This window comes from Budorcas taxicolor, chromosome 5 (assembly GCF_023091745.1).
Source record: "Budorcas taxicolor isolate Tak-1 chromosome 5, Takin1.1, whole genome shotgun sequence".
Lineage (NCBI taxonomy): Eukaryota > Metazoa > Chordata > Mammalia > Artiodactyla > Bovidae > Budorcas > Budorcas taxicolor.
The window spans coordinates 130,209,799-130,237,594 of record NC_068914.1 but is presented as its reverse complement, the minus strand read 5'-3'; the positions used below and the strand labels follow the sequence as shown (position 1 = coordinate 130,237,594).

Here is a 27,796-nt window from a genome sequence, read left to right as displayed (position 1 = left end):
AGAACTCAGCAAATATGCTATTAATTAAACCAGTCTTGTATTTGAGAGCCTGTATTATCCCATGGAATGAGTAGCCTGGCGGGCTACAGTCCAGCATAGCAGAGTCAGACACAACCAGGTGACTAATAATTTCACTTTCTTTCACTTTCAAGTTTCCACTCGGGCACTTTAGAGCCACACAACTACTTTGCTAGGGTCTCTTTAACTTAAGGTGCCAAATCTTTTATAGCAAAACCTAGAATTTGATGCTTTCTCCAAATAGAAATGGCTAGCAATCATCAGCTTCATCTTAGATGAATTTTTGCTTTCCTGACATTATGGTTCATCTAGCCCTCATTTCTTCCATAGCTTTCCAATGCCCTAAAATATAATTTGGGGGGTATTTTTCCAGCTTTTTCTAGTTTTTCTAGGGGGATGTTGGCCATTCATCGCTTACTACATTTATTTAGAAACTGAAGTCTCAGTAAATATTAAAATGATTCTTGTTCTGATTTGAAATCCCATGTCACTTACAGTTTGGTTCATTAATCATATTCTTATCCTGTTTTATTGCTTAAAATGTATGCTAGTCTTATTTGCTTTATATCTTGCATAGAACTATCATAATACTGAACACAGCATAATTAAAAGCCAATTTAAAACATCTGATAGTTGAAAAAGCTAGTCTGTGGGACATGATAAATATTCATCACAATCACAATTATTCCAGGTTTATCCTTTGTAAATCCTTGCTTAATCCATATATCCAGTTATCTATTCATATGTATACTATCTTTCTCTCTGACCCCCTGCAAATTGTCTTTATGAAACTCTGCTTAAGGACTAACAGAGTAAGCGTATATGAAGCAAATCTACAGCTTTTGTAAATCTACTTACATAAAAGTGACTCTTTGTATTGTTCCTTATCCCTTAAGTGTGAAATCATCTGAGAATTTAGGGAATGAAGGTTTATTTCTCATGATAAACTTGCATGCTTCCTTCAATTAAGCAATGAGAATTCTCTAATCCATGTAGTTTCCTTGCTGTGGCTGCTACAAAAATAGCTGTTCTTTGTTTAGTGATTAGAGTTGTCATCCTCAGTGTACACACACACACATACACTCTTTTGTAAAGAGACAAAAGGTAAAGTGTAAGAAAAAGGGATCTGTGTGTGTGTGTCTATGATGTGTGGGCATATGTGTGATTTCTTTTTATTTCTTACTCTTTACTTATTTTCCCTTTATTTTGCTATGCGCTAACTATGCTGGCATTTTTTTGTACTTGTGTATTTATTGTAAGCCACTCCAAATTTTGAAAGTGGGTGAAAGAGCCTGTGCATTTATATAAAGTCAACATGATGCACTGGGGAGCAGAGACTCATCAACTTTGACGAGAATTTGGCTTTTTATTGCCAGAAGAACCAGGTTAGCATCATCCATATTTGCCAAATACTTAATCATTAAGACAAGGAAAGACAAACCATACCACCTCCTATGATTTTTATCATTTTACTTGACTTGTATTTTGTATTCATAAAAGTGTCTAAATATTTTTTCAAGTTGCAAACTCAAGCATTGTGTGTTTAAAGCACATGAAAAACATAACATTTATAAAACTTTATCATAGTTTGCCAACATAAACTTTGGGGGAATCTTGAAGTATCTGAAAAATTAAGTGACCTTATAAAGTTTTTATTTTAATAATAGAAGACAAAGATTACACTGCACTAGAGGATTTTATAAGCAAGAGTCTAAGATATGTGATGTAATGAGTTATAATATCAAAGCTTGTAGATGTATAACATCAGTGGGCTTGAGGGAGATGGCTAACTCTTTAATGAGGAGAATCTAAAATTCTCTCCTCAATATCTATGGTTAACATTTGTGCCCACTGTTATACCACTGGCAATTTAATTTTTCTGATGTCAAGTAAGTCCTGCCTATAAGAAAGCAGATTAATTCCTCTTGTGCATGTTAACCTAGTAGCAGATGATGATGCTTGAAGATCATTTCCAAATAAGAAAGACAAGTTGTGCAATTATTTGAGGCCCACTAATGATGAGATGGCTGGATGGCATCACTGACTCAATGGATATGAGTCTGAGTGAACTCCGGGAGTTGGTGATGGACAGGGAGGCCTGGCGTGCTGCAATTCATGGGGTCACAAAGAGTTGGACACGACTAAGCGACTGAACTGAACTGAACTGAATAATGACTGTAGTCCTGAACAAACTTAAGTTCATGCAACCATAATTTACAAATTTGTACTCTAGTCAACTGTAGATTTGAAATATAAGGCAAAATGAATGCTTACTGAAGGCCAATATTAAAACAAGTTGAAAAAAGCCAATCTTCCATATAAGTAACTATCTAAACATTTTCTATGGCTTCTCCAACTTCCTACCAGGACCACATGGATTTATTAAGAAAAGTTATTACAGCAGTGATTTTATAAACAAGACTTTATTTCAAATATATTTTACAGTTTGTGTGGAATTAGGATTGCTTTCCAGACTCTGAAATTTAGTACTAAATTGAACAGGCAATGTACAAAATGATGGTGTTTACTTAGGCCTATTGGATTCCTACAATTGTTCTCATTAATTTTTTTTCTTTTAAAAATTGAATCAATAGAGACGTTAATGATAAAACAATTTTCATCCTCTTGGTTATATTGCGAATACCAACAAAGTACCATTCTATACCATATTCACTCTTATATTTAGAAAATGGTAATAATAGGGAGAGTAAAATCTCACGCATATATACTGGACTCATTGCAAAATGATGAAATACTGTGATCAGAGCTGAACTGGTTCATTCCTGGTGGTAAAAATAGTTTGCTAAGCAAATTGGTAGAACAAAATAAATTGTAGGACAGATGTTAAGCCTGTTTAATAAAACATAACTATTTTTAAGAACTTTTAGCAATACTATTGCATATGCTTTACATACTAATTACAATGCTTACTTATAAAACAGGTCTTCTCAGCTAGTTTTTAGGTTCCTTTAGAAACTCAAGAAAAATAAATTAGAATTTTTTTCATAAATATTCTTTAACTTAGATATTGAACTAATTCATGCTTACCTTCACCTCCATTGTTATAATTGAGGTTTCAATGATGATGTCAAGTTATAAGTACGAATGACTTCTGAAGTTTAAAATTTGGTAAGAATGACAGAATCTTGATTTTTTAAAAAACACACATGTCAACTTCCTCAAACACCAACTTCTAAAATTGTCAAAATTGAGGAAATAAAAAAAGAATGGTTTTCTTTTCACTATTGCCAGAATTTTTTTGGTTGTTCAAGGCATTGGCAACAAGAAAACCATCTATTATTGCATGCTGCTAGTCCTAAATCTTCCATAAGAAATTAAAAAACATAAAGTTCAAGAAAAGAATGTTTCTAAAATAGTGTGACAGGACATAACAAAGTGAACTTTATTTGGTAGGAGAGAAGCCAAAGGTGGGACTTGGCACCTTGGGTGAGTCAAGGTTTCATAAGCAGACAAGATTTCCCCATCCATATGTACTTAACAAACCCTGATGATGCCATTTCCTGAAGAAATAGGATGAGACTGTGATGACTAATAGGTGACCTAACTAAAACACTAGATGGGATGATTGTTTCTCCACTACTACACTGGATATTTTTCTTTCAAAAGTACCTCAATGTTTTGGCAAATATTAAGTGGGTATTAATGGAAATGTGTGTTTCTGTTGTATTTTCAGTGTTCCACAGGCATGGCGTCTCTGAAGCCTACTGCTTTGCTATGATGAACAAAAGGAGACACAGAGAAACAAGGATAACATGTGGACATGTTCTGATAGATCAAATGCCCCTAAAAACAGCCTATGCAGGGACAGACTCTGAGCTGTTTCCAATCTCCAACTCTTGCCTAATCACTGACCCTCAGCTTCATAGAGGTTTTTATAGAGGCCTAAGGTTAAACTGTGGTAGGGCATACCGTTTGCAGAATTTGACATGTACAATAGGTAGATAAAAGAGGAAAACAGACCCACCGCTTGGTTGTTTTACCAGGGCATGAAGAATAATTATTTGGAGCTGGTTAACAGCAACAGCTTTAGCCCTATTCCTAGATATTCTGATTCTTGACATCTGGAGGCCGACCTAAGAATCTACATTTGTAAACAGTTAATTCTAAAGCAGGCAGCCCACGGAGCAGACATCGTAAACTACTTCTGTGAAGGGACTCAATGGGCAAAATGTAGAACATATCTTCTTTATATATTTATTTCATATTCATTTGAACCAGATGTTATCTGACCCAGTGTCTTGATACTTATCTAAAAACCAACCAAGTAAACAACCAACCAACCAAAACCCTTATGGCAAATGATTACACATAGACAGAAAAACATTTTATGGTGGAAGAGATGAGCAAAATTGGCCACTGGAAGAAAATAAGCCTTCTTGTTGTAACATTTGCTTACAAAGTTGAATAGAATAGAATCCAGAAATTAAAGTCAGAATGTTAAACAATGTAGAAATATCCATTATTCTAAATTAGATACCGTAAAGTGAATTTATAGATCGTATTAATTTCATAATCTGAAATTAAGAATTTCTATATCAACAATAGAATGAAATTTAATTCTAAAGCATAGAAAGCTTGCCCCAGGGATGGTGTCAAATTCAGGAAAAACATATTTAGGGTGCTTTGGGCTGCAGGATTTTCAAGCCTATTAGACTCAGTTATATACAAAAGGATAACTTTTGACATTATAGTGAAGCTCTCGGATGAGAGATACTTATGAAGAGGCTTCCTTGAATGTTCACCTCTAAGATTTAAACCCTTAATTCTCAGTTCAAAGTCAGTTTCGGAACAGGGGTTATTTATAGTGAAAGCAAAATTATCTGTCATACTTTTGTTTTTTTCATAAGAAAACTAATAATTAAACCACCATAACAAGAATTGTGAAAAGAAACACAGTATAATAGGTAAAGAACACATTTGCTGTTTTTATTGGTGCCTTGCATGGCAGTAATACTGAAAAAAGAGAATGCAAAAACAAAAAATAAAAACAAAAAACAAACCGAAAAAAAAAAAAAAGGCTGGTGGCAACCCACATCTTTTTTTTTAAGAGTACATAAACTCCTGTTTTATTTTTATTGTGGCATGAATGATAACATAAAACCAAAAACATGAAAATATACAACTTATATTACACTATGTGTTATGAACAAAATATAAATCTATAACTCTATGTTATATTTACATAATTATTTATTTTATTAAATTTCAAGTGAGATGGTAGGTTGCACATACTTTGTTTTAAGCTCCAGGCATTTGATTGTCTCTTTTCTACTTTTTCCCATTTTTACTCATAAAATCCAAAATGTTAGAAGGACTAAGAGCTTTAGAGCCAGTGGAGCTGTATAAATACTGTTCTAGTGAACCAGTGACAGAAACACTGGGGAGGACAGGAATCAATCAGTAGAAAACCTAACATCTTCAACCTGGGAAACCGATAGTTACAGGAAACATTAAAATTAAATACTGTAAAAGCCTGTCTAAACAAAAACCTATGCCCTATAAGATGAACGAGATCTCTGAACCACTTTAAGTGGGCTTCATATTTTTCCTTGCAGACCCTATAATTTTTATTTTACTATTAACTTGATAGACAAATATTTTATAAACCTGTTTGTAAATATACAGTTGTTTATTACAATTCAAATAATTTACCCATCAGAACAAATGAAAATGTAATGATTTTTGATGTTTTCAATGTGATATAAGACATTTCTTCTGGGAACAATAACATCTTCTGGATTAAGAAAATATCTGAAGTTGGACCATAAAATATTTAAAGATAATTTTCTTTAAATGAATGAAGGTAAAATGTCTATGTCAAAATCAAATCTATGAAATGGTTTCATCAAAGAAATTCTTTTATATTTGTTTCTTATAAAGAGGATTTGGTTGCAATAATGATTACGCTCTTTGGGAGGGATTTTATATATGGTTAACTCTTAACTGCAGATGCCAAATAAACATTAAGAATCGACTTAACTAATTTAGGTATAAGTGGACTGAAGAACAGTCTTGTATTTTATTCAATTGTAGTTACTGGCCAAATTCTTAGTATCTTATATATGAATAACTGTAACCTATTTTCTCCAGTGATGCTCTCCTAGATTCATATTAAAATATGAGCATTTTTAGAAAAATTGATTACAACAGCCATAAACAAAAACAAAAACAGAATTCTGGCAAGATTATCCCTCAGTACTGGGGTGAGCATGTGTGTGTGTGTGTCTGTGTGTGTGTGTCTGTGTGTGAGAGAGAGAGAGAGAGAGAAAGAGAGAGACTGGGGTGGGGGGTGGTATGTGAAAAGTGAACGGGTAGGTAGGGAATGAAAGAGAAGGGAGACTTTATATTCATCTGAGTTTGCTCTTACTCGCATTCCCTCTCTCTGGTCTTTTTTGGTCATTATGGGGCAGAGAAAAAGAATACAGCTTTTAGGATCTTTTACAAAACTTATAAACCAATCAAATGCCCCAAAGGCAATGTGCTAACCCAATACTTTGCCATTCATAGCACCTTTTATCAAATGACTTCAAAGCATTTTAAACATTAACATGATTTTGTTGTTTTCTTTTGGGGAAAGTTAAGGCAAAACAATTGTGACCCTCAGTGAATTGGACATCAAAACAAGAGAACAGAATGCAAAGCTATGAACTTGCTCTTCGTTTCAACCCATGCACATTTTCATCTCTCTGACAGAAACCTAACTATGTAACATTAAAATCAACTCTTGAATTTCAGCTGTTAAAGGTCACCATTAACAATTTCATTTTCCTCTTCAAATAAAACAAGATAAAAAAAAACAAACAAAAAAAGACTAAACAAAAGTGTTTTGTCAATTCACTGGTAAGTGTGTTAGAACTGGTGTCGGTCATGAATGCCCTCTGAGGCATCTACCTGGAGTTAAAACAAAGTATTCTTGTACCCCAAAGTCATGAAATGAAAACAAAGCATCTTTTTAACATGGTGGGAAATAAGTATCCAGCAAAAGTGAGAGGTGAACGCACATGAGTCAGAAAGAATTTGTTAACAAAGACAACAAATTTTTAAAAATCTGTTTTCACATTGTACATAGTAATGATATAAAAACAAGTGTCTATTTTTTTTATCCAGAGTGCTTAAAAACAAAACAAAACAAACAAAAACAAAATTGGCTCTAGATGACTGTGGCAATTAAATAAAATGAGTGAAGAGAGCATAAGTTAATTAAAATTGAACACAACCCTCTTAGTAATTCACTTGTATGTATTAAAACACCAGAACTTGACGTTTGTTGGGGCCAAATTTTTTAAAAGGAGAAAACTTATGGAAGGAGAAATGAAACAGTGTGAGTGAATATGTGTGTGTGTGTGTGTGTGTATATACATACACACATATACACACATGTGTATGTATATATATATATGCACACACATGTTGGAGATGGAAATTTGTTTTAAATATTTAACAACTTATTGACTGCACTTCCAAATCAGAGGAGAATAAAATAGAAAGGGAGAAATAAATTATACATAACTTACTAATCTGGGAACAGCTGACCATTATTATTATTATTACTATTATTATTATTATTTTATCATCATCATCATCATTACAACACTAGCAAAAAGAGGCAGTTCAAATGAAAATACAGTCATCAAAAACAAACAGAAAAACAAACAAAACAAGGTCTCTGACATGCAGGGTATGATTAGCTCCTCCAAGCAAAACCCCAGAACAAGTCTTTCGAGAGAGAGAAAAATAAAAAGGGATTTTTTTCTGATTTATATGTAAAACTCAAACTTAAGGGTCAGGTTTGGGGAGGGTGGGATAGGAAAATGATGACTGGAGTGAAAACCATAGCACATCCAATCTACTGGTTGGAGTATTTACTGTCTAATGCTTCAGCATGAGCAGCGCTGATTCACTTTAGATGATTTCCCATTTATTTGAACAAGCCCTACAACTGCTTTGGCACTTGGCTAGCAAAGTCTAACTAAGCAGTCCTTTCACCATCAGTTGTTGCTCTGTGCACACACTCTGCTGGAATCAGAAACTGGACTTCAGAGGATACATCTTACAGCAAGAGTAGAGCAGTGGCAAGCATTGCAATGACTTCTGAACAAGTCCTGCTTTTTATGGCATGAAATGTAGCTGGCCCACAATTCTGAAATGCAAATGGCCTCCATCTCATTTCATGGAGGGATTAAGAATACCTTATAAAATCATCAGTTCCATTTCTTGATCAGGAAAGGATGGAATGTTGAAGAAATAAGCTAATCCTATATTTCTAGAAAATGGGCAAATATATTCAAAGGAAACGACTGTTTTGCTCGAAGTTACCAAAAGGAAAAACAAAACAGAAATCGTTAAGTAGCAAATGTTAGTGGAACATCTGGGAGAATTCGGCTTCCACGTTACACACGCACCCCTCTACTATACAGGGCCACCTGATCCATCCAATAATAATCATATTAGAAATTTAAAAATATAATTTCTGAGCCCTATATTGGTTAAGTTGTCATTTGAAGTGCAAAGTCAAGGTCAAGGATGCTTCCAGACCAGTCATTTAGAAGGATGTGGGATTTCATCCCCAGATGTGGGTTTAACTCACAATGATCCAACATTATTCCTATTAGTACCATAATCACACACATACATACACACAAAAATCCAAGATTAGAAAATATTTTTTTCTCTAAATTTCTTATGTCTCTCTCTCTCTTTTCACCTGAGAACAGCACCTACAGTTTCCATTAAAGAAAAAAAGTCAAATCTCACCAGCTGCTGGTATTTCAGGTTTTTCAAGGGATTGTCTAGGATATAACACTGTCCTAATTTAAGAAGGAACAGGAAAAAGGAAAGGGAAAAAAATCAACTGGGTCAACACTTCAGTACAAATTTGGCACTTACTCAAAGATGTAGTGTGGTGTGCAACAGATAAGGAAAGTCCTCTAAAGAAAATGATTGCTTATTTTGTGGTGGATACCAAGGAAGTTAAAAACAGGCTCTTTTTCCCTCTTCCCCCGCCCCCCCATGCACAGACTTCCATCTTTAAAGTATAGAGATGGAGAAGGTGGAGAGAATGAAAGAGAAAGTCATCTTTCTTTTTTTCTCTGTCAGGTGCATTACCAAAACAAAACAAAAACAAACAAACAAAAAATAAACCAAAGGAAAGAAAAGGAAAGGAAAAAACCCAGAAACCCCGAAAAACAAAACAAAACTTATTTCTTTTAAAAATTGTAGCACAAAACAACAAAACACATTCACAAGCCACTTGTTGGCACTGTGTACCTGAGTGAGAATTTCTAGAACATTGTAGAACAAACAGCCATAAAGTTTATTAAAAAAAAAAGTTGACGGGTAAGACTTCAGTGCTTGGATGTAGCAGCTGAATTACTGGCATTATTTTACCCATAGCTTATTTCAATCTCTTGTTGTTGATATTGTTGTCTGCTTGTTGTATTTTTATTTCCTTTCCAAGCCTTTTGAGGCTGAGGTCTATTAGTCAGCTGATGTCCCAACTAGTTAAGACTAACAGTTAAAGTAACAGTCAGTGTATGAGAAAGTTAATGTGCTTGGCCACTGGTAAGGATGAACCAGCTAGGGCTTCTTTAAGTCCTAAGGTCACAACAACCTTTTGACCCTTATCAGTTGGCTTGTCCGGCAATATGGTTTTCACTGTCACTCCCATAATCTACATCCGGATCATCCTCTTCCTCGTCGTACTCATCATAAATTTCTCCGTTGATGTCCTCAGCCTGGATCTCCTCTTTGATGTGTGGCTCCTCTCCTTTCACACCATACGTGCTCTGGATAACAGGCATGCCGGGCTCCGGGCTGCTGGACACGCTGGAGTGCTCCGAGGGCAGGTGAGGGGAGGGCATCCCAGCCATGGCGATGGCTCCTGGGTACACGACGCCAGCCGTCGCGATGGGGATCTGTGCTTGTTGCCTGTTAGAGAGGAATTCCCAAAAATTCCTGAATGAGTGAGTGGAGGGTTGGATGCAGGCCTTATTCTATAATGAATTTGCTTGGCTGGACCAAGTCGAAGGTCTTGATTTTCACCCTACTGCCTGACGTTTGAAAATGGTATCCTACTGTGGTCCAAGCACCTTACTTAAATATAATGCTTTATAGATTACAAGGCACTTTCACGTGTTGCCCATTTGATTCTCAAAATGACTGTTACTTTTTTAATTTCTGAAAAGAAACTGAGGTACAGAAAGATTAATAAACAGAACTCAAGTCCTTGACACAAAGTAAATTTTTCTTTCACTGTAACATGTTGAAACAATTTTAAAAAGATTAAACCTAAAGATAATGCAATTTTAATGGAAAAATCCTGAAGTACTTGAGCTCTCAACATAAAAATTTATTGCCCAGAACCCACTAGAAGTGAACACTAGCACATGGTCCACTTCATCCCTGAAATGGGGAGATCATCAGTGGGGGTAGAAGGCTGGGCTGGCCTTGTGGGTGCACCACCTCTGCAGCTGTACAGTATCCGGGGCTTACAAAAATCCCACATTTGGTTTAGAGTTCTGTCGTCACTATCTTGAAATTCCTTAAAAACTTTTTAACAAGGACTTAGGGAACTTCCCTGGTGGCTCAGACAGTAAAGCCTCTGCCTACAGAGTGGGAGACTCAGGTTCAATCCCTGGGTTGGGAAGATCTCCTGGAGAAGGAAATGGTAACCCACTCCAGTATTCTTGCCTGGAAAATCCCATGGACCGAGAAGCCTGGTAGGCTACAGGCCACGGGGTCACAAAGAGTCGGACACGACTGAGCGACTTTACTTTCACTTTGCACTTTCATATTACATTGGGATCCACAGATCCTGTAATTGGTCTCAATAAGAAGGATTTAACAGATGATGTTCATTTATGTCTTCTTTCATTCATTCATGTTTACTCTTTCCCCAAGGAGGGCTGGGTTTTGAGCTCCACATGAAGAGTCAGGCACTGAGATATAAATCACAGACCATTTGGACTGATCAAGCAGACACATTCATGGAAATGAAGGGGACAGGAGATATTTGAAAAGCTTTTCTTTCTTTCTTTTTTTTAAAGTATCTTCTTGCCATTTTCAGAGCTCACAGGATCTTACTGTTCCAAATATGAAAACTTTATTTCTGTGTTTTTTGAGAAAATTCTGCCAATGCAGTGTGGTTTTTGGCCTTGCCATAGGGAGCAGGGTAAGATATACTGAGTGGGTGCTCAGTTGTGTCCCATTCTTTTGCAACCCCATGGATTGTAGCCCACCAGGCTCTTCTGTCCATGAAAATTTCCAGGCAAGAATACTGGAGTGGGCTGCCACTGTCTACTCCAGGGGATCTTCCCAAACCAGGGATGGAACCTCTATCTCTTGCATTTCCTGCATTGCAGGCAGATTCTTTACCATTGAGCTACCTGGGAAGCCCCATACTGAGTGAGTGAGTGAAGTCGCTCAGTCGTGTCCAACTCTTTGCAACCCCATGGACTGTAGCCTACCAGGCTCCTCTGTCCATGGGATTTTCCAGGCAATAGTACTGGAATGTATTGCCATTTCCGTCTCCAGATGATCTTCCTGACCCGGGGATTGAACCTGGGTCTCCTGCATTGTAGACAGATGCTTTACCGTCTGAGCCACCAGGGAAGTCCCCATACTGAGTGAGGCCTCCTTAATTCAGAAGGAAACTTGTCCACTCACAACCTTGTTATGCCCTAAACAGAATACTTACTTTATGTGATCTTTTTTCTAAGGCCAGGTATGTGCCTTGAGAGCCCAGAGACCCCTCTATATTCAGAAACAAGTCTTTCTTTCGATTCATTTTTATATCATATTATCTCAATTAAGTCGTTAGTTGCTAAGGAATCTACACTGTGAGGCCTTGGAAGTAATGAAAAGTAGAAAGAAAAAGAAAAAAGAAAACCAGTAAGACTTCTACTTTTTTAATAGGAAGCTTCAAAATGCTTTACTCTCAGTTTATTTTCAAACCAGCCTTTAAACAAAGCTCTGGTCAGAGCCATTGTTCTAGGAGCCTGGAGTGAACTCACTTGAAATGTTCTTCCTCAATATTATAAGGGGAACAGCTTAGTCACACAAAATACACTGTGCCAGGTTCTTTCTCAAAATGCTGCTTTGCAGCTAAACAAATACACTTCCCAACCCCTTAAGAGTAACCGGAAGGGTTCCCTATGGGAAAAGAACCGGACCGGAAGCTCCTTACCCAACATTGAAGTACTGCCGCATTTCCTGCCGCCGGTTTCGCATGATTGCCTTGTATTCCCCAATGCGCAGCTTTTTGCCATCCACCAGGCAGGTGCGCTTCGGCCTGGGCTTGTACTTGTAGTCAGGGTACTTCTCCAGGTGCTGCTTGCTGAGACGGGCTTGCTCCTCGTAGTATGGCTGTTTCTCTAGGTTTGTCATAGCTTTCCAGCGAGATCCTATGGGAAAAAAGGTTAAAGTTCCCATTTGCACAGTGGCTGAGGATCCTAACAAAGCATAATTGAGAATATGAAAATCTAAAGTAAAAATGTTGGCCATATCCCAGAAATATATAAAAAGGTTAGGATTAGTGAGCTTTGACTGAGCTGTTGGTGTCTGTGCCAAGAAAACTGTGTACTCAAAGGTACAGACATTAAGCAATATATATATATTTTTGCCTTGAATTAACAACTTAGTCAAACTTGTACCTTATATACTTAAAAGCTCACAGTAGATTTAATGGTGATCTCTCTCATTTCTACATTAGACCATGATGTAATTCAACTATAAACTGAAAAGTTAGGCAAAGACTCATTATGTATTTTCAATATGAAGGTAACTGTCTAGCTATTGAATATTTTTATGTGGGAGTTTATTACTTACTACAAAGGTTTCTAACACGTTGTTGTTTAGCTGCAAAGTCCTGTCCGACTCCTTTGTGACTTCATAGACTGTAGCCAGGCTACAAAGACCAGGCTCCTCTGTCCATGGGATTTCCTAGGCAAGAAGACTGGAGTGGGCTGCCATTTCCTTCTCCAGGGACTCTTCCTGACCCAGTGATTGAACTGGAGTCTCCTGCATTGGCAGGTGGATTCTTTACCACTAAGCTACCTGGGAAGTCCTTCTAACATATATGACATGTACTGCTTATTCTCCCCCAAATGTTTAAGTATGCTAACTTGATTACAGTTAAAAAATTCATTTTATTAAAATTTTAATTATAAAAAATAATCAGTGAACATGCCATGGGTTAACAACTGTGCATTACATACCTTGCTAAAAACTTTACATAAGTTTTTTCATGTTTACCTTTTACCACAATCTCACTAGCAGACAGCCTTTATACCCATTTCCAAAGATGAAAAAGTTGAAGTTCAAATGGATGAAGTAACTTACCAAAACTCACACAACTATTAAATTGAAGATTACTGATTCAGGTTTGACAGAAATCAAAAGTGTGGTTCAACATGTGTCTTTACATACTTATATCCACCTACTACATAGGATCTATCAAATATTTTTAAGCCAGAAAGCAAAACTTACAGTAATATTTCTCTTAAAATATTTTCAAGAATATATAAAACTGTCACTTCCTGTGATAAAGTATGTATTAGTAATGTTAGTCCAAATTGGTTTTCCCTTTCACTTTTAATTTTGGTTTGGATTCAATGAGGATTGCGAAAAACAACTGATTTTTGAAGTCTGAAGCTTAATTAAAAATGGTTTATGCTTATTCACAATACAGATGTGACTTAAAGTTCTGCTTCTATCAGTATGGCTATGTGTAGTAGTAACAGAAATAGCAGTAGTAATGTTTATTTGTGGATGTTTATCTGCAGGTAATCAGTTCGTGCGTGTGTGCTAAGTCCCTTCAGTTGTGTACAACTGTTTGTGACTCTATGCACTGTAGTCTGCCAGGCTTCTCTGTCCATGGGATTCTCCAGAGAAGAATACCTGGGGCTGCCATGCCTGCCTTCAGGGGATCTTCTTGATCTGGGATTTAACCCGTGTCTCTTGTGTCTCCTACACTGGTAGGCAGATTCTTTACCACTATTGCCACCAGTGAAGCCCAAAACTCTACCCAAATGCACAAAGAAAAAAAAATAACAGGAATTAGCCTAATATGTACTGGTACTGCTGCCTTTACCTGCCTTACAAAGCCATCTAAGCAAGTTCTTAAATTTTTCGAATGAATTCATCATTCAACCATAACACATCTCAAATACAAACAGCTCACTAATGTACTGTTCTTTCCTGCAAATGTTGAGAATTCCTCAATATGGGTTGTTCAGTTCAGTTCAGTCTCTCAGTCGTGTCCGACTCTTTGCGACCCCATGAATCACAGCACGCCAGGCCTCCCTGTCCATCACCAACTCCCAGAGTTCACTCAAACGCATGTCCATCTAGTCGGTGATGCCTTCCAGCCATCTTATCCTCTGTCGTCCCCTTCTTCTCCTGCCCTCAATCCCTCCCAGCATCAGAGTCTTTTCCAATGAGTCAACTCTTCGCATGAGGTGGCCAAAGTATTGGAGTTTCAGCATTAGCATCAGTCCTTCCAATGAACACCCAGGGCTGATCTCCTTTAGAATAGACTGGTTGGATCTCCTTGCAGTCCAAGGGACTCACAAGAGTCTTCTCCAACACCACAGTTCAAAGCATCAGTTCTTCGGAGCTCAGCTTTCTTCACAGTCCAATGCTCACATCCATACATGACCACTGGAAAAACCACAGCCTTGACTAGATGGACCTTTGTTGGCAAAATAATGTCTCTGCTTTTGAATATGCTATCTAGGTTGGTCATAACTTTCCTTCCAATGAGTAAGTGTCTTTTAATATCATGGCTGCAATCACCATCTGCAGTGATTTTGGAGCCCCCCAAAATAAAGTCTGACACTGTTTCTACTGTTTCCCCATCTATTTCCCATGAAGTGATGGAACCAGAAGCCATGATCTTCGTTTTCTGAATGTTGAGCTTTAAGCCAACTTTTTCACTCTCCTCTTTCACTTTCATCAAAAGGCTCTTTAGTTCCTCTTCACTTTCTGTCATAAGGGTGGTGTCATCTGCATATCTGAGGTTATTGATGTTTCTCCCAGCAATCTTGATTCCAGCTTGTGTTTCTTCCAGCCCAGTGTTTCTCATGATGTACTCTGCATATAACTTAAATAGGCAGGGTGACAATATACAGCCTTGATGTACTCCTTTTCTTATCTGGATCCAGTCTGTTTTTCCATGTCTATTTCTAACTGTTGGGCTGTTACATTTATTAAAGAAATGAAGAGAAAGGGACTTCTCTTCCCTTGGAATTGTTTCCTGTTGGAACAGATTGTTGCCTGGGTGGGTATATCCATGTAAATATTACAAAGATTTGTAAACAAATTTTTTCCAACCTAGAGAGCCAATAGGAACTCAGGTTACAGTTCAAATATCAGAGTTTATTTTTCGATTCCTTTCTCAAGTTTGTGTTTAAATGCAGTGTCCAACATTTAGTCAGCTGCTCAGGTCGTATCATTTGTAGGTACATGCTCACACTCTTTATTATCTAACATTATTTCCTAGAGGCACTTGGAAATCATGCTGCTCTTAGGGCAAATATAAACACAAATAAAGCTATAATACTATTGAACTAGATCAATTCTTCTTGTGGATTGTCTTCTAAGTATGTATACCAGAATTTTTAACCTCAGAACAGGGTGTGGAAAAGTGAACTTACCAGAATAACTTACTCAATAACAAGATAAATCGAACAGTGGCTCAAGGAATAGTTGATTTAAAATATCACCAGTAGAACAAAAGAACTAGCATTCTCAGTTAGGATAGGAATTGCCAAAGATTCTTCCCTAAGTTTAAATGTTCTGTTAGATCAAAAAAGAAATTTTCTCTAAGGAAAGGGAATGTTTATGCCTCATAGTAATATACCTTGGAAGGTAAGAGCTATTTTAAGATTCCCTACTATATGCATGATGCTATATTAACTATATGCTGTGATGAGTCATTATGATAATTATTTTCTTCGAGCTTATATTCCAGCTAAGGAGAAATAGATTAAATATGTCATTGCCAAATGTATAATTTCAGTTACAATTGTGGAAAGTACAGGAAGCTAAGAGAACATATCATAAGGAGATGGGATCAGGATACCACAGGTCAGGAAGGCACTGCTGCAAAAATGACTCCTATAGGGATAGAAAGAGAAGAATAGCCTAGGGAGGAAGAATGAAATGGTCAAGATCTTGCAGTGGGAATAGGGAGTAGAGGAACTTAACATTGTCCTGGCTAACATGCCCAGGAAAAAGGATAGTAAAAGATGCATAAATTCTCAAATAAGTTGGGTTCTAACTCTGTATGAACTGGAATCAAAATATTTGACATTGGATAATATAAATTCTCTGGAAGTATCACTGAATTATAAACTATGTTTAAAAAAATAGGGCCATCTCACTATTACATGTCTTTTCAAAATTAAGAATTAAAGGACCATTTTGACCCAGTTAATGCTTAAGCTAACTACTCTATTTTATGACTCATCAGTACAGTGGTTCAGTCTGGTGGCAAATGCAGTTTCCATTTTTTAGGAATAGCTTCTGAATGAAGTTAATCAAATGACAAGTTTGGTTTGGTTTCAGTGGCTTTGCAGGTACAACCACCATTGTTTGTAACAGTAATGCAACCCCCTAAACACAGCAGATGAAAATGGGAGGACAGCATTTTGGATACCTTCAAAAGATGAAAACATCTCCTTGATTTGGCTGTGGCTGGTTCCTCACTCTGACCATGTACAAGAAGTAAGTCACCTGTTGTTTTCAAAAGACTAGCGTTTGACAATGAAAAAAGAATCAAGTACATTTAGGTATTCCTCCTGATGACATATAGGAAGATTCAATCAAAAATTTCTGACGTTCAAAATGAAAAAAAAAAATTAATCTTAAAAGTGCTCTTTCCCTTTCTAAACCTGGCAATATAATAAAAATGAAGGGTTTGAGCTGAGCAACAGTGTCATCTCCATGGGGTCTGTAATGAATTTGCACATTTTCCTCCAACTACTGTATATCTAATCAGAAAAAGATGTCCCCCATTCCTGATCTAGTGCCAAACAGTAAAAGGTGATTCCTTATGTTAACAATTTCAGCAGAATGGCTTATTAAAACCAGATTTTAGGGTATTATAAAATGCTTAGAAGCCCTTTAAAATGTCAACTAGGATCCCCAGAGACTACGTAAAATGTCAACCCAGCTCAAGCGCCTGTTTTAAGCAGAATGAATTAGCGGCATGCTGTCGGAGGCTGTTATCCAAAACAATCAGTAAAAAGGAAAACATCAAGCTTTCTTTGTACTTTTATATGAAATGAGCCATTCAGAATGATCTTGTGGGTATTTGAAGATCATTTATTTGTTTGAAGCTATGACTAAATATTGAAGCCCAAGACCTTAGTGGATTTTTTTCTGCTATATATTTAATTAGCACGATTTCATTGAAAAATTTTAATTAAATTAGGCAGCATTCTCTTTCATGCAGCCTATTATGATAGTCATATCATATAGTCACTATCATATAGTCATATGATCATATAGTCATTCTAATATTTTCTCCTTCAAATCAGAAAGGAATTCTTTTAGCCAGACATCTCTTTCCCAAGAAGGCTTTTGCTCTATTTACTAAATTATTTCATGTCATCCAAAATGATATTCCTGTTATATCTGGAGTAAGGTTTTAATCAGTCATTATTATTTTTTTAGTATTCAGGCACATAAATTGAATGATATACACACAGGTTAAATAGTCTTAGTTTTTAGTTTTTTTTTGAAATTTGGGAATTTCTAATGTGATTATAACTGATGTATTAAAATATGAGATACGCTTACATAAAGTATTTTATTGTTTTATAGAGTTTTTCCAAATGAAACAGATATGGTATTTTTTAAATGAAAAAATTCATATGGAAGGTAGAATATATAGTCATAAAAAGAAAAACAGATGAGAGATAGTAGAGGTGCAGAAACATATCGATTTCCTTTTGTTCAGTTCCAGTTTTTTATTATAGATGGATACACTTATGCATAAATATATCCCTATTTATGTACACATAAAGCTTGACATGTTCATATATTTTGAGATAAGCTTCATCTAAAGATCTCAAAATCATTTTGATAAAAACTGAGTCACAAGTTTAAGCAGTAAATGATTTTTGTTTCTTTTTGCTTCATTACAAATGTACACTGTGGACTCGGAAGCATCTATTACCATTGTTGGAAAATATGGGATCATAAAAACACATTGCATGTTTAGTAACTACTTTCAGATGATCGATTCCTTACATGTAAAGAATCAAAAGGCACACTGCATGAGCTGCATGTAATTCCAAGTGCATATGGGTTGTAACAATGCTTTAATAACTTTGACAAATTTTGCTACTTATTTGTCAAAGACAAAATGTGCTGATACAGTGTTCCTCTTCTAGTTTTTATTATTTAGCTCTTAGAATTCAAAGAATAATAAAAATTTGCTTAGGTTGTCCAGAACCTACACACTATGCTCTTGAAGATAAAGGTGGTGAAGATGATGATGATGATGATGTCAAGAGAACTACACCAAAGAAATGGAATCTTCCCATCCTTCTTTCTGAGACTTAAACTGGTATCTAATAGGTCTCATTATAATCAGTACTCTTTCCTCTCACCCAGTTTTGTCGTGTGCTTCAGTGTCTATGTATGTATTTTGTCATCTGTTAAGGTAAAAGTTGCAATAGCAGGAAAAGTCCCTTTTTAAATGATACTGAAAATACATGTAAGGTTACCAAAAGTAAAAACTAAATAATGCACACCCAACAAATTGTGAGCTGGCAGCCTAGACTGATTCTTAGGTATAGTATTAGAACAGACATCATCTCCTCCTTCACTCCTGCCCCAGTGACATGATGAATTCTATGGTGTTTACAAAGGAAAATAATATCAATACCAATGCTGAGAGTCTTGTATGAAAAGAACCCTTTCCCTTAGTCTTAGTACAAGTATTTTTTAGATTTTTAGAGAAGAGAAAATATTGCAACAACTAGCATAGAAGGTGATGGCACCCCACTCCAGGACTCTTGCCTGGAAAATCCCATGGATGGAGGAGCCTGGTGGGCTGCAGTCCACGGGGTTGCCAAGAGTCGGACACGACTTGAGTGACTTCACTTTCACTTTTCACTTTCATGCATTGGAGAAGGCAATGGCAACCCACTCCAGTGTTCTTGCCTGGAGAATCCCAGGGACGGAGGAGCCTGGAAGGCTGCCGTCTATGGGGTCTCACAGAGTTGAACATGACTGAAGCAACTTAACAGTATAGAAACACACAGAATTTGGGCATTATTTCTTGATGAATGTGGAATGCTTCATAGTGAGAAGAAAAGGCTCAATAAGGGTACTTCTTTTTTAGATATGTAGAAAACATGAGCTGTTTAGCTTCCAAACCCAATCTCTTTCAGCAAATGCTGAGAACAAAATTGTACCTGTATTTCACACATCACTGAACCCTTAATACTCTTCTTACCCAGTATCTTGCTGATGTTGGAGTTGTGCATGTCAGGAAAGGCTTGAAGGATTTTCCTTCGTTCATCTTTAGCCCACACCATGAAGGCATTCATTGGACGTTTTATGTGGGGTTCATTGCTACCACGCCCCCTGGATTCTCTATAAATTCTTGATTCTGAGACTCCAGCACTTCCTAAAAACAGGGAACATTGCTTCACATTAGTGTTAAAACTTTTGGCAATCCCTTCCTTGCATTATTGTTTTACAGTCTATTAAAATATCTGAAAATTAAAAGCATATCTGATAACGGTACTTCCAGTTCTTGAGTCAGATGCTTGTTTATGAAGTTTTTTGTGATAAGCCTTGTGGTACCAAATATATTTGTATTTTTAAATTCATTTCTAATATATTTTTCCTTTCTTTCAAAGGACTGTACACTGTTCACTTTCAAGACCACACAAGAAACCGTCACAAGAAAAATATTCAATGCAAACTGCAAAGAAGATAGTTGGGTTAGGTCAACAGGCATGCTGGTAGTGTAGAAATGTTACATTAAAAAGCTCACAAAATTGTGAGACACCAATCTATTCAGCAAAACGGGTGACTGTCGGTAAAGAAGTATCTCTGTTACCTGGAGACTGTCAGAACATAGCCTACTCATGTCCTTTTACTCCCCCTGAGGCTATATAAATAAAAACACTACTAAATAGATATTTGAGGTTAAAATACAATACAGATATCTCCTGTATTGTGTTTGGCTTTTCTTTGAAATTATGTGCTAATAAATGCATGAAATGTGCTAATGCAGCAATGTTAGTCTGCTTCTCAAAAGATGTACAAAAATGGTGGGAAAAGAACAAATGAATAGTTACATTACAATGGTTTCTTAGGAAGTCTACAGTTACATATATAAGGTGAAAAAGATAATATGTTCAATTTCCTGAATTTTCCCCCAACATCTAATTTATCCAAAGAGATCCACTGATAAGTACATTTCAATCAGGGAGACTCGGGATGAAACACAACCAGGAGTGACACTGGAACCTTTAGGAGCTTCAATCAGTCCTCTACGCTTTATCCAATTTTGTAGAATGGCTTCAGCAGATTAAACTGCTTCCTGAGATATTTGAATTTAGGCAAAGAAAATAAGAAGAAGCAAAATGTAGATCTCTGGCACTAAGTTTTCCAGGGTTATCATTATAAAATATGAAAGAGATATATTCTGGTAGTGGGTAAAAATTTCAATATTTTGGGGTTTTTGAGAATTTGTATAATCAACAAAAGCACTGGTTCTGCTTTTTTTCTTCCTTCATACTCCTTTTCCTGTCTTAATCTGAAGGAATAGGAATTAACCAAAATGACCCAGACTTGAAGACCTCGACAGCAGCAAACAGAAAACACAGCATATTTGGAGTTTCTCATTATTTCTCTTTCGTAATATACTCTTTGGTCTGATGAAGATTGGAAAATATTTTGCATACAAGCATGACTGAGTTTAACACATAACAGCAACAAACATTTTGATATTTTAATGCTGAGTACCATGGGTATATTTTATCATGCTAATACAACTTAAAATTTATGAAATGTGTTATTACCAGTAAGTGTTGTTTTACTGACAAAAATGAGTGCCAATATATGGTGGCATCTCTCTAAAATGGGTTTGTAGCTAGCAAATGGTCATCTGCACATCTGCCTTTTCTTGTTCTTACACCTTACAGCAACATAAGCCTTAAAATGAACATTATGTGACTTCATCAAAGCTAAACAAGTTCTTTGCAAGTACTTAGATCAGGTTTATCTTAGCTAAGCAGAGTAGAAGATGGAAGGAAATGTTTGGATCCAACAGACTAGAAAAACACAGACTTTTTTTAGATATCCAATTCATTCAAATTTGGCCTCTACAGAATTATTGGTCAAATGCTCAGGCTTGGCTAGTCCCTTACCTTCTCACTGGTTGGAACTGGGGCAGTCTTTTCTATATAGAGGGATCTTCTGCTGTAGTAACAAAATTGAGGACCATGCTCTTAAAATGCGTGTATGCCACCTGATCTGGGAGAGGGGTTCCCAGTCGGCGCTAAGTGTGAGAGGGAAAGCACTCTTTCCCCTCTTTGCTGTGCTATTAGAATTAGAGCATCAATTTATTTAGTTGTCCCTGTGGATGTTTAGAACATTCAGAGATGATATAGACAACAGAAGGCTCGAGTTACATGTGGGAAGCGTGAGGCTGCACAGTTTGAATTCTAGATGTGTTACAGAGTGTAGGCAGGACATTTGATTGTATGGTAGATAGCATTAAGAGGGAAAGGATCCCAAATGCAAGAAACTATCCTGAAAATGCCTTCTGAGCTCTGTATTCTGGTCAGGGTTTGACAAATGAAACCTTTAAAATGAGCTAAGGGATAACAGATTTCTGAAAAGTTTGTTTCAGGTGTAAGAAATATGGAATTGAGAGGGGAAATGATGATTGACAGCATGCGCTTTATAATCACACCATCTTGAATCTTAGACCTGCCCCTTGGCACTTACAGCTCTGTGGTCTTAGAAAAAATGACTACAGATTCCTAAGGGCGAATCTCTTTTATCTGTAATAGATGTTATCTCACAGAGTGTGCTGGGGAGAACATGTGAACTCTTACTGTAATGATCAGGTATGAGGCGGCTGTCTGGTATAATTTTTAGTAGTTTTAATTGGCATTAAACAGATACTTGTGCACAATACTGGAATAGATATGAAAACTTTCACAAACCATCAGAATCTCCACTCATATTGAAATCCATCATGGCATGGCTAAATTTTCCTTCTTCATTCTGTTTGACCGCCAGTTGCTGAGTCAGACTCTCCAGTGTTGTTTTTTCCTTAAAAAAAATTTTATAATGAGATCTCAGTCTGGAAATTATAATTATTCAAAGACTTTTTCCCCCTCTTTGGGCCATATATGGGCCATGTTTGTAACAACTCTAAAACTTATTTTTTCCCCCCTTTGAGTACATTTGCTTCAGGAAGTGATGAGATATTGATTTATTCACCTTTACACATTCAGCACGTTATACTGAGGTAACTGAAGTCAACAATCAGTAGGAATTTTGAAGGAACTCTGATTCACAGAATCCCCTTATACAATCTTGGCATTTGGGTTTGCTAAGCCACAAGGATGTTTGCTGGGATCCTTGGAGACAACCTTCCAAAATCACAAAATGTGCATAGAAATTTCATGGAAGCAACCTGTTTTTACAGCATTTGGAATGCCTACTTTATTTTTAGCCAGACAGTAGAAGTATAGAAGTGGCATGGGGCCCAGAGAAAGTCTTCCAATAGTCAGGTGACCAAATGATAGAAACGTAATTCACAGTAGTGTCCTCTGGTTGCCATCTCCCTAAATGCCATCTGCATCTCTCATGTAAGGGTAATGAAGACGTTTAAATATTCATTGCTAATTGCTTGTCAAGTCTCTGTACATTTGATGTGAGTGCCTGCTACTTGGACCACAATTTGATTTGGATTGCTAAGCCAAAATATTGAATTGGCGAATTATTTGAGATAACAAATATACCAAAATTAGATCTGCAAAGACATCAAGTCATTTGAAAGCATGCAGTGCTTGATTTGAATTCACGAGAACATGGCATCACAAAGTAAATTATTTTCAAGAAAAATATAATGCTTAATCTAAACCACATGAGATTTTTAAACTATTTCCAAGTTAAGTAATTGGGTGATTTTTAAGCACAGAAAAGCATACAATAAAAGGTTTACAACTTTCTCTAGCACTCTCCATCATTGATCTGAGGGTGATATGGTTCCAGAACAGCTTTCAGAAAAGCACCTATTGGATTTCATAAAACTTGCCCAGGTTTCTTTTTAATTATGCACTTCATTTTCTCAGGAACACAGTCATGAATTACACAAATGAATCACATTTACTGCAGAACAGCTATAAAATGACACAATAAAATGTTCACAGAAAATAATCAACTATTTAAGATAATTATTACAGGGAAGGGACTCAACGAATGTTTCTATCAAGAACCAACAGGATATTGAAATTCTTCACACAGTACGTACTTTATATCTACAAAAATCTCTGACAGTAGTACAACTATACTAGATGAAAAATTCTCTTAATTTAGTGGCTTTGGAATCCATGTCTCTGTTCATCAAAGCTGGATACATGATTTAATAGAAAAAATATCTTAAATTGTCAATTGATATAAAATACAATAGGGGACCTGGAAACAAAAGAGTTTATATCAACTTTAGTTCTATAAGATTATATACTACTGACATTGAAATAAATTATATATTTAAAAACATACAGCCTTGCCCAATTTGTTTTGGAGATGAAAATGGTAATTTCAGCTGCTTTGTATGTTCTGAATTTTTTTTGCTGAGAGTCTGCTGTATATATTCAGCCAAGCCCAGGAGCACCAAGGACACCAGCTTAACAGGCTATCGTTATAGTAAATGTAGCTGCTAAAATAGAAGACAGTTACATTAAAAAAGAAAAAAAGAACAAACCACATTCCATCAGCATAATATTAGAGTCTCTGGGTCAATGAAGACTTCACTATCTTTGAGGAATGTACGGGCATGGATTGCCTCTCAGGTTTTGATTTTAAAGTGTATAGGGCAATAATGCTACATACGTAGCACAGTGCCTTCATTCTGAAGTAAAGTCTTCTAAGAAGAAACAGCAAAATGAGGCAGTCAGAGTGAAAAAAAGAATGAAATGTTAAGTGACTCTGAAGATTCGGCATTCAGCTGTATGGATCTTGCACCATCTTACCAAGGAGCAAATTAATAAAGGCCAAGCTAAAGGACTAATTTACTAAAATTAGTAAAGGACAAGCTAGAAAGTCACAAGTAGTTTTTACAATAAGTAACCACCCCACTCCAGGACTCTCGCCTGGAAAATCCCATGGACGGAGGAGCTTGGTGGGCTGGCAGTCTATGGGGTCGCTGAGGGCGGGACACAACTGAATGACTTCACTTTCACTTTTCACTTTCATGCATTGGAGAAGCAAATGGCAACCCACTCCAGTGTTCTTGCCTGGAGAATCCCAGGGACAGGGGAGCCTGGTGGGCTGCCATCTATGGGGTCGCACAGAGTCGGACACGACTGAAGCGACTTCGCAGCAGCAGCAGCAGCATATTAAAAAGCAGAGACATTACTTTGCCAACAAAGGTCCGTCCGTCTAGTCAAGGCTATGGTTTTTCCAGTAGTCATGTATGGATGTGAGAGTTGGGCTGTGAAGACAGATGAGTGCCGAAGAATTGATGCTTTTGAACTGTGGTGTTGGAGAAGACTCTTGAGAGTCCCTTGGACTGCAAGGAGATCCAACCAGTCCATTCTGAAGATCAACCCTGGGATTTCTTTGGAAGGAATGATGCTAAAGCTGAAATTCCAGTACTTTGGCCACCTCATGCGAAGAGTTGACTCATTGGAAAAGACCCTGATGCTGGGAGGGATTGGGGGCAGGAGAAGGGGACGACAGAGGATGAGATGGCTGGATGGCATCACCGACTCGATGGACATGAGTTTGAGTGAACTCCGGGAGTTGGTGATGGACAGGGAGGCTGGCATGCTGCAGTTCATGGGGTCGCAAAGAGTCGGACACGACTGAGTGACTGAACTGAACTGAACTGAACTGAATCATCTACCTCTAAAGCACAGCGTATAATAAAATGATTCAATTAGTTACTCCAAAGTGGAATTTGATACTTAAGAGGATGTCAGTAGGAGAGAGTGGAAGTAAACACAGTAAGCTGTACTTCTTTTGTGACCTTTTGCATAGTCATTTAAGCTAATTATCAGACACGTTAATAGGGAAAAGGAGAGGTGACTGGAGGAATTGAAGATGTGGTGTAACTTTAACTAAAACACCTTATCAGTTCAGTTCAGTTCAGTCACTCAGTCGTGTCCGACTCTTTGTGACCCCATGAACTGCAACACGCCAGGCCTCCCTGTCCATCACCAGCTCCTGGAGTTCACTTAAACTCATGTCCATCGAGTCGTGATGCCATCCAGCCATCTCATCCTGGGTTGTCCCCTTCTCCTCCTGCCCCCAATCCCTCCCAGCATCAGGGTCTTTTGCAATGAGTTAACTCTTCGCATGAGGTGGCCAAAGTACTGGAGTTTCAGCTTCAGCATCAGTCCTTCCAATGAACATCCAGGACTGATCTCCTTTAGAATGGACTGGTTAGACCTTCTTGCAGTTTAAGGGACTCTCAAGAGTCTTCTCCAACACCACAGTTAAAAGCACCAATTCTTCGGTGCTCAGCTGTCTTCACTGTCCAACTCTCACATTCATACATGACTACTGGAAAAACCATAGCCTTGACTGTGGACCTTTGCTGGCAAGGCAATGTCTCTGCTTTTGAATATGCTATCTAGGTTGGTCATAACTTTCCTTCCAAGGAGTAAGTGTCTTAATTTCATGGCTGCAGTCACCATATGCAGTTATTTTGGAGCCCCCCAAAATAAAGTCTGACACTGTTTCCACTGTTTCCTCATCTATTTGCCATGAAGTGATGGGACCGGATGCCATGATCTTCGTTTTCTGAATGTTGAGCTTTAAGCCAACTTTTTCACTCTCCTCTTTCACTTTCATCAAGAGGTTTTTAGTTCTTCTTCACTTTCTGCCATCAGGGTGGTGTCATCTGCATATCTGAGGTTATTGATATTTCTCCTGGCAATCCTGATTCCGGCTTGTGCTTCTTCCAGCCCAGTGTTTCTCATGATGTACTCTGTTTATAAGTTAAATAAGCAGGGTGACAATACACAGCCTTGATGCACTCCTTTTCCTATCTGAAACCAGTCTGTTGTTCCATGTCCAGTTCTAACTGTTGCTTCCTGACCTGCATATAGGTTTCTCAAGAGGCAGGTCAGGTGGTCTGGTATTCCCATCTCTTTCAGAATTTTCCACAGTTTATTGTGATCCACACAGTCAAAGGCTTTGGCATAGTCAATAAAGCAGAAATAGATGTTTTTCTGGAACTCTCTTGCTTTTTTGATGATCCAGCAGATGTTGGCAATTTGATCTCTGGTTCCTCTGCCTTTTCTAAAACCAGCTTGAACATCTGGAAATTCATGGTTCACGTATTGTTGAAGCCTGGCTTGGAGAATTTTTGAGTATTACTTTACTAGCGTGTGAGATGAGTGCAACTGTGTGGTAGTTTCAGCATTCTTTGACATTGCCTTTCTTTAGGGTTGGAATGGAAACTGACCTTTAATAGCATGTAAATCAAAATGGTAACATTGACACAATTTAAAAACTCTCACTGACAATAAATTCAGAAGACAGAAGAATTAAGGTAAGGGGGAATATCATAAAACACATGAACGGTTACTTGATAAATATATGATATGTTTATATATACGTGTATGTGTATATATGTGTGTGTATATATATACATATATATATAATATATATAATACATTGGTTATTGTAAATAATTAGCTATACAATTCCAGACAAAAATTGATCCTGCTGTAAAAGTTCATATTTAGTTCTTCTGTATACAGGTATCTTTGTATAAACAAGATTCCTGGTAATACACTGAATTGCCAAAAGAATGACCTGGATATAAGAATAGTCTTCAAAACTTTAAATTCAATCTATTCAGGAATATAGTAGGAGAATCAGCCAAATGATATAAAGCACAGATGCTGGTACACTGGGAAGATTCTTTTCATTTCATTTTGTCTAATCCCACACATCACTGGCCATCCCCTTCCCAAAGAGACCACCTGTGCACTGTCATGACTAAAACTCAACCATTTGATTCTGAAACTTAGGTTAAAGAGTTCCTTTCCAAATGTGTGAATATTACTGATAAACGTGATTCCCAAAGTTATCATAATGAAATTAATCCATTCTAAATTTTTAAAGATATGAGAATACAAGACCACCTTACTTGCCTCCTGAGAAGTCTGTATGCAGGTCAAGAAGCAACAGTTAGAACCGAACACGGAACAACAGACTGCTTCCAAATTGGGAAAGGAGTACATTAAGGCTGTATATTCTCACCCTGCTTATTTAACTTATATGCAGGGTTCAGTTCAGTTGCTCAGTCATGACTGACTCTTTATATCCCCATGACTGCAGCACACCAGGCTTGCCGGTCCATCACCCACTCCTGGAGCTTGCTCAAACTCATGTCCATCAAGTCAGTGATGCCATCCAACCATCTTATCCTCTGTCATCCCCTTTCCTCCTGCCTTCAGTCTTTCCAGGCATCAGGGTCTTTTCCATGAGTCAGTTCTTCACATCAGGTGGCCAAAGTTTCAGAGTTTTAGCTTTAACA

At 37.2% G+C, this 27,796-nt stretch overlaps 1 protein-coding gene across 1 annotated transcript in view; it reads right to left on the bottom strand.

Moving 5' to 3' along the window:
• Positions 1 to 9,662: 9,662 nt before the first annotated feature.
• Positions 9,663 to 27,796, bottom strand: part of SOX5 (SRY-box transcription factor 5) — a 749,035-nt gene continuing 730,901 nt past the window's right edge. The window contains exons 13-16 of the mRNA XM_052640182.1: positions 22,239 to 22,347; positions 19,508 to 19,681; positions 12,224 to 12,440; positions 9,663 to 9,966 (exon numbers count right to left, since the gene is read on the bottom strand). Coding sequence (XP_052496142.1) covers positions 9,663 to 9,966; positions 12,224 to 12,440; positions 19,508 to 19,681; positions 22,239 to 22,347 — 804 coding nt within the window. The remainder of the gene's footprint in view (positions 9,967 to 12,223; positions 12,441 to 19,507; positions 19,682 to 22,238; positions 22,348 to 27,796) is intronic.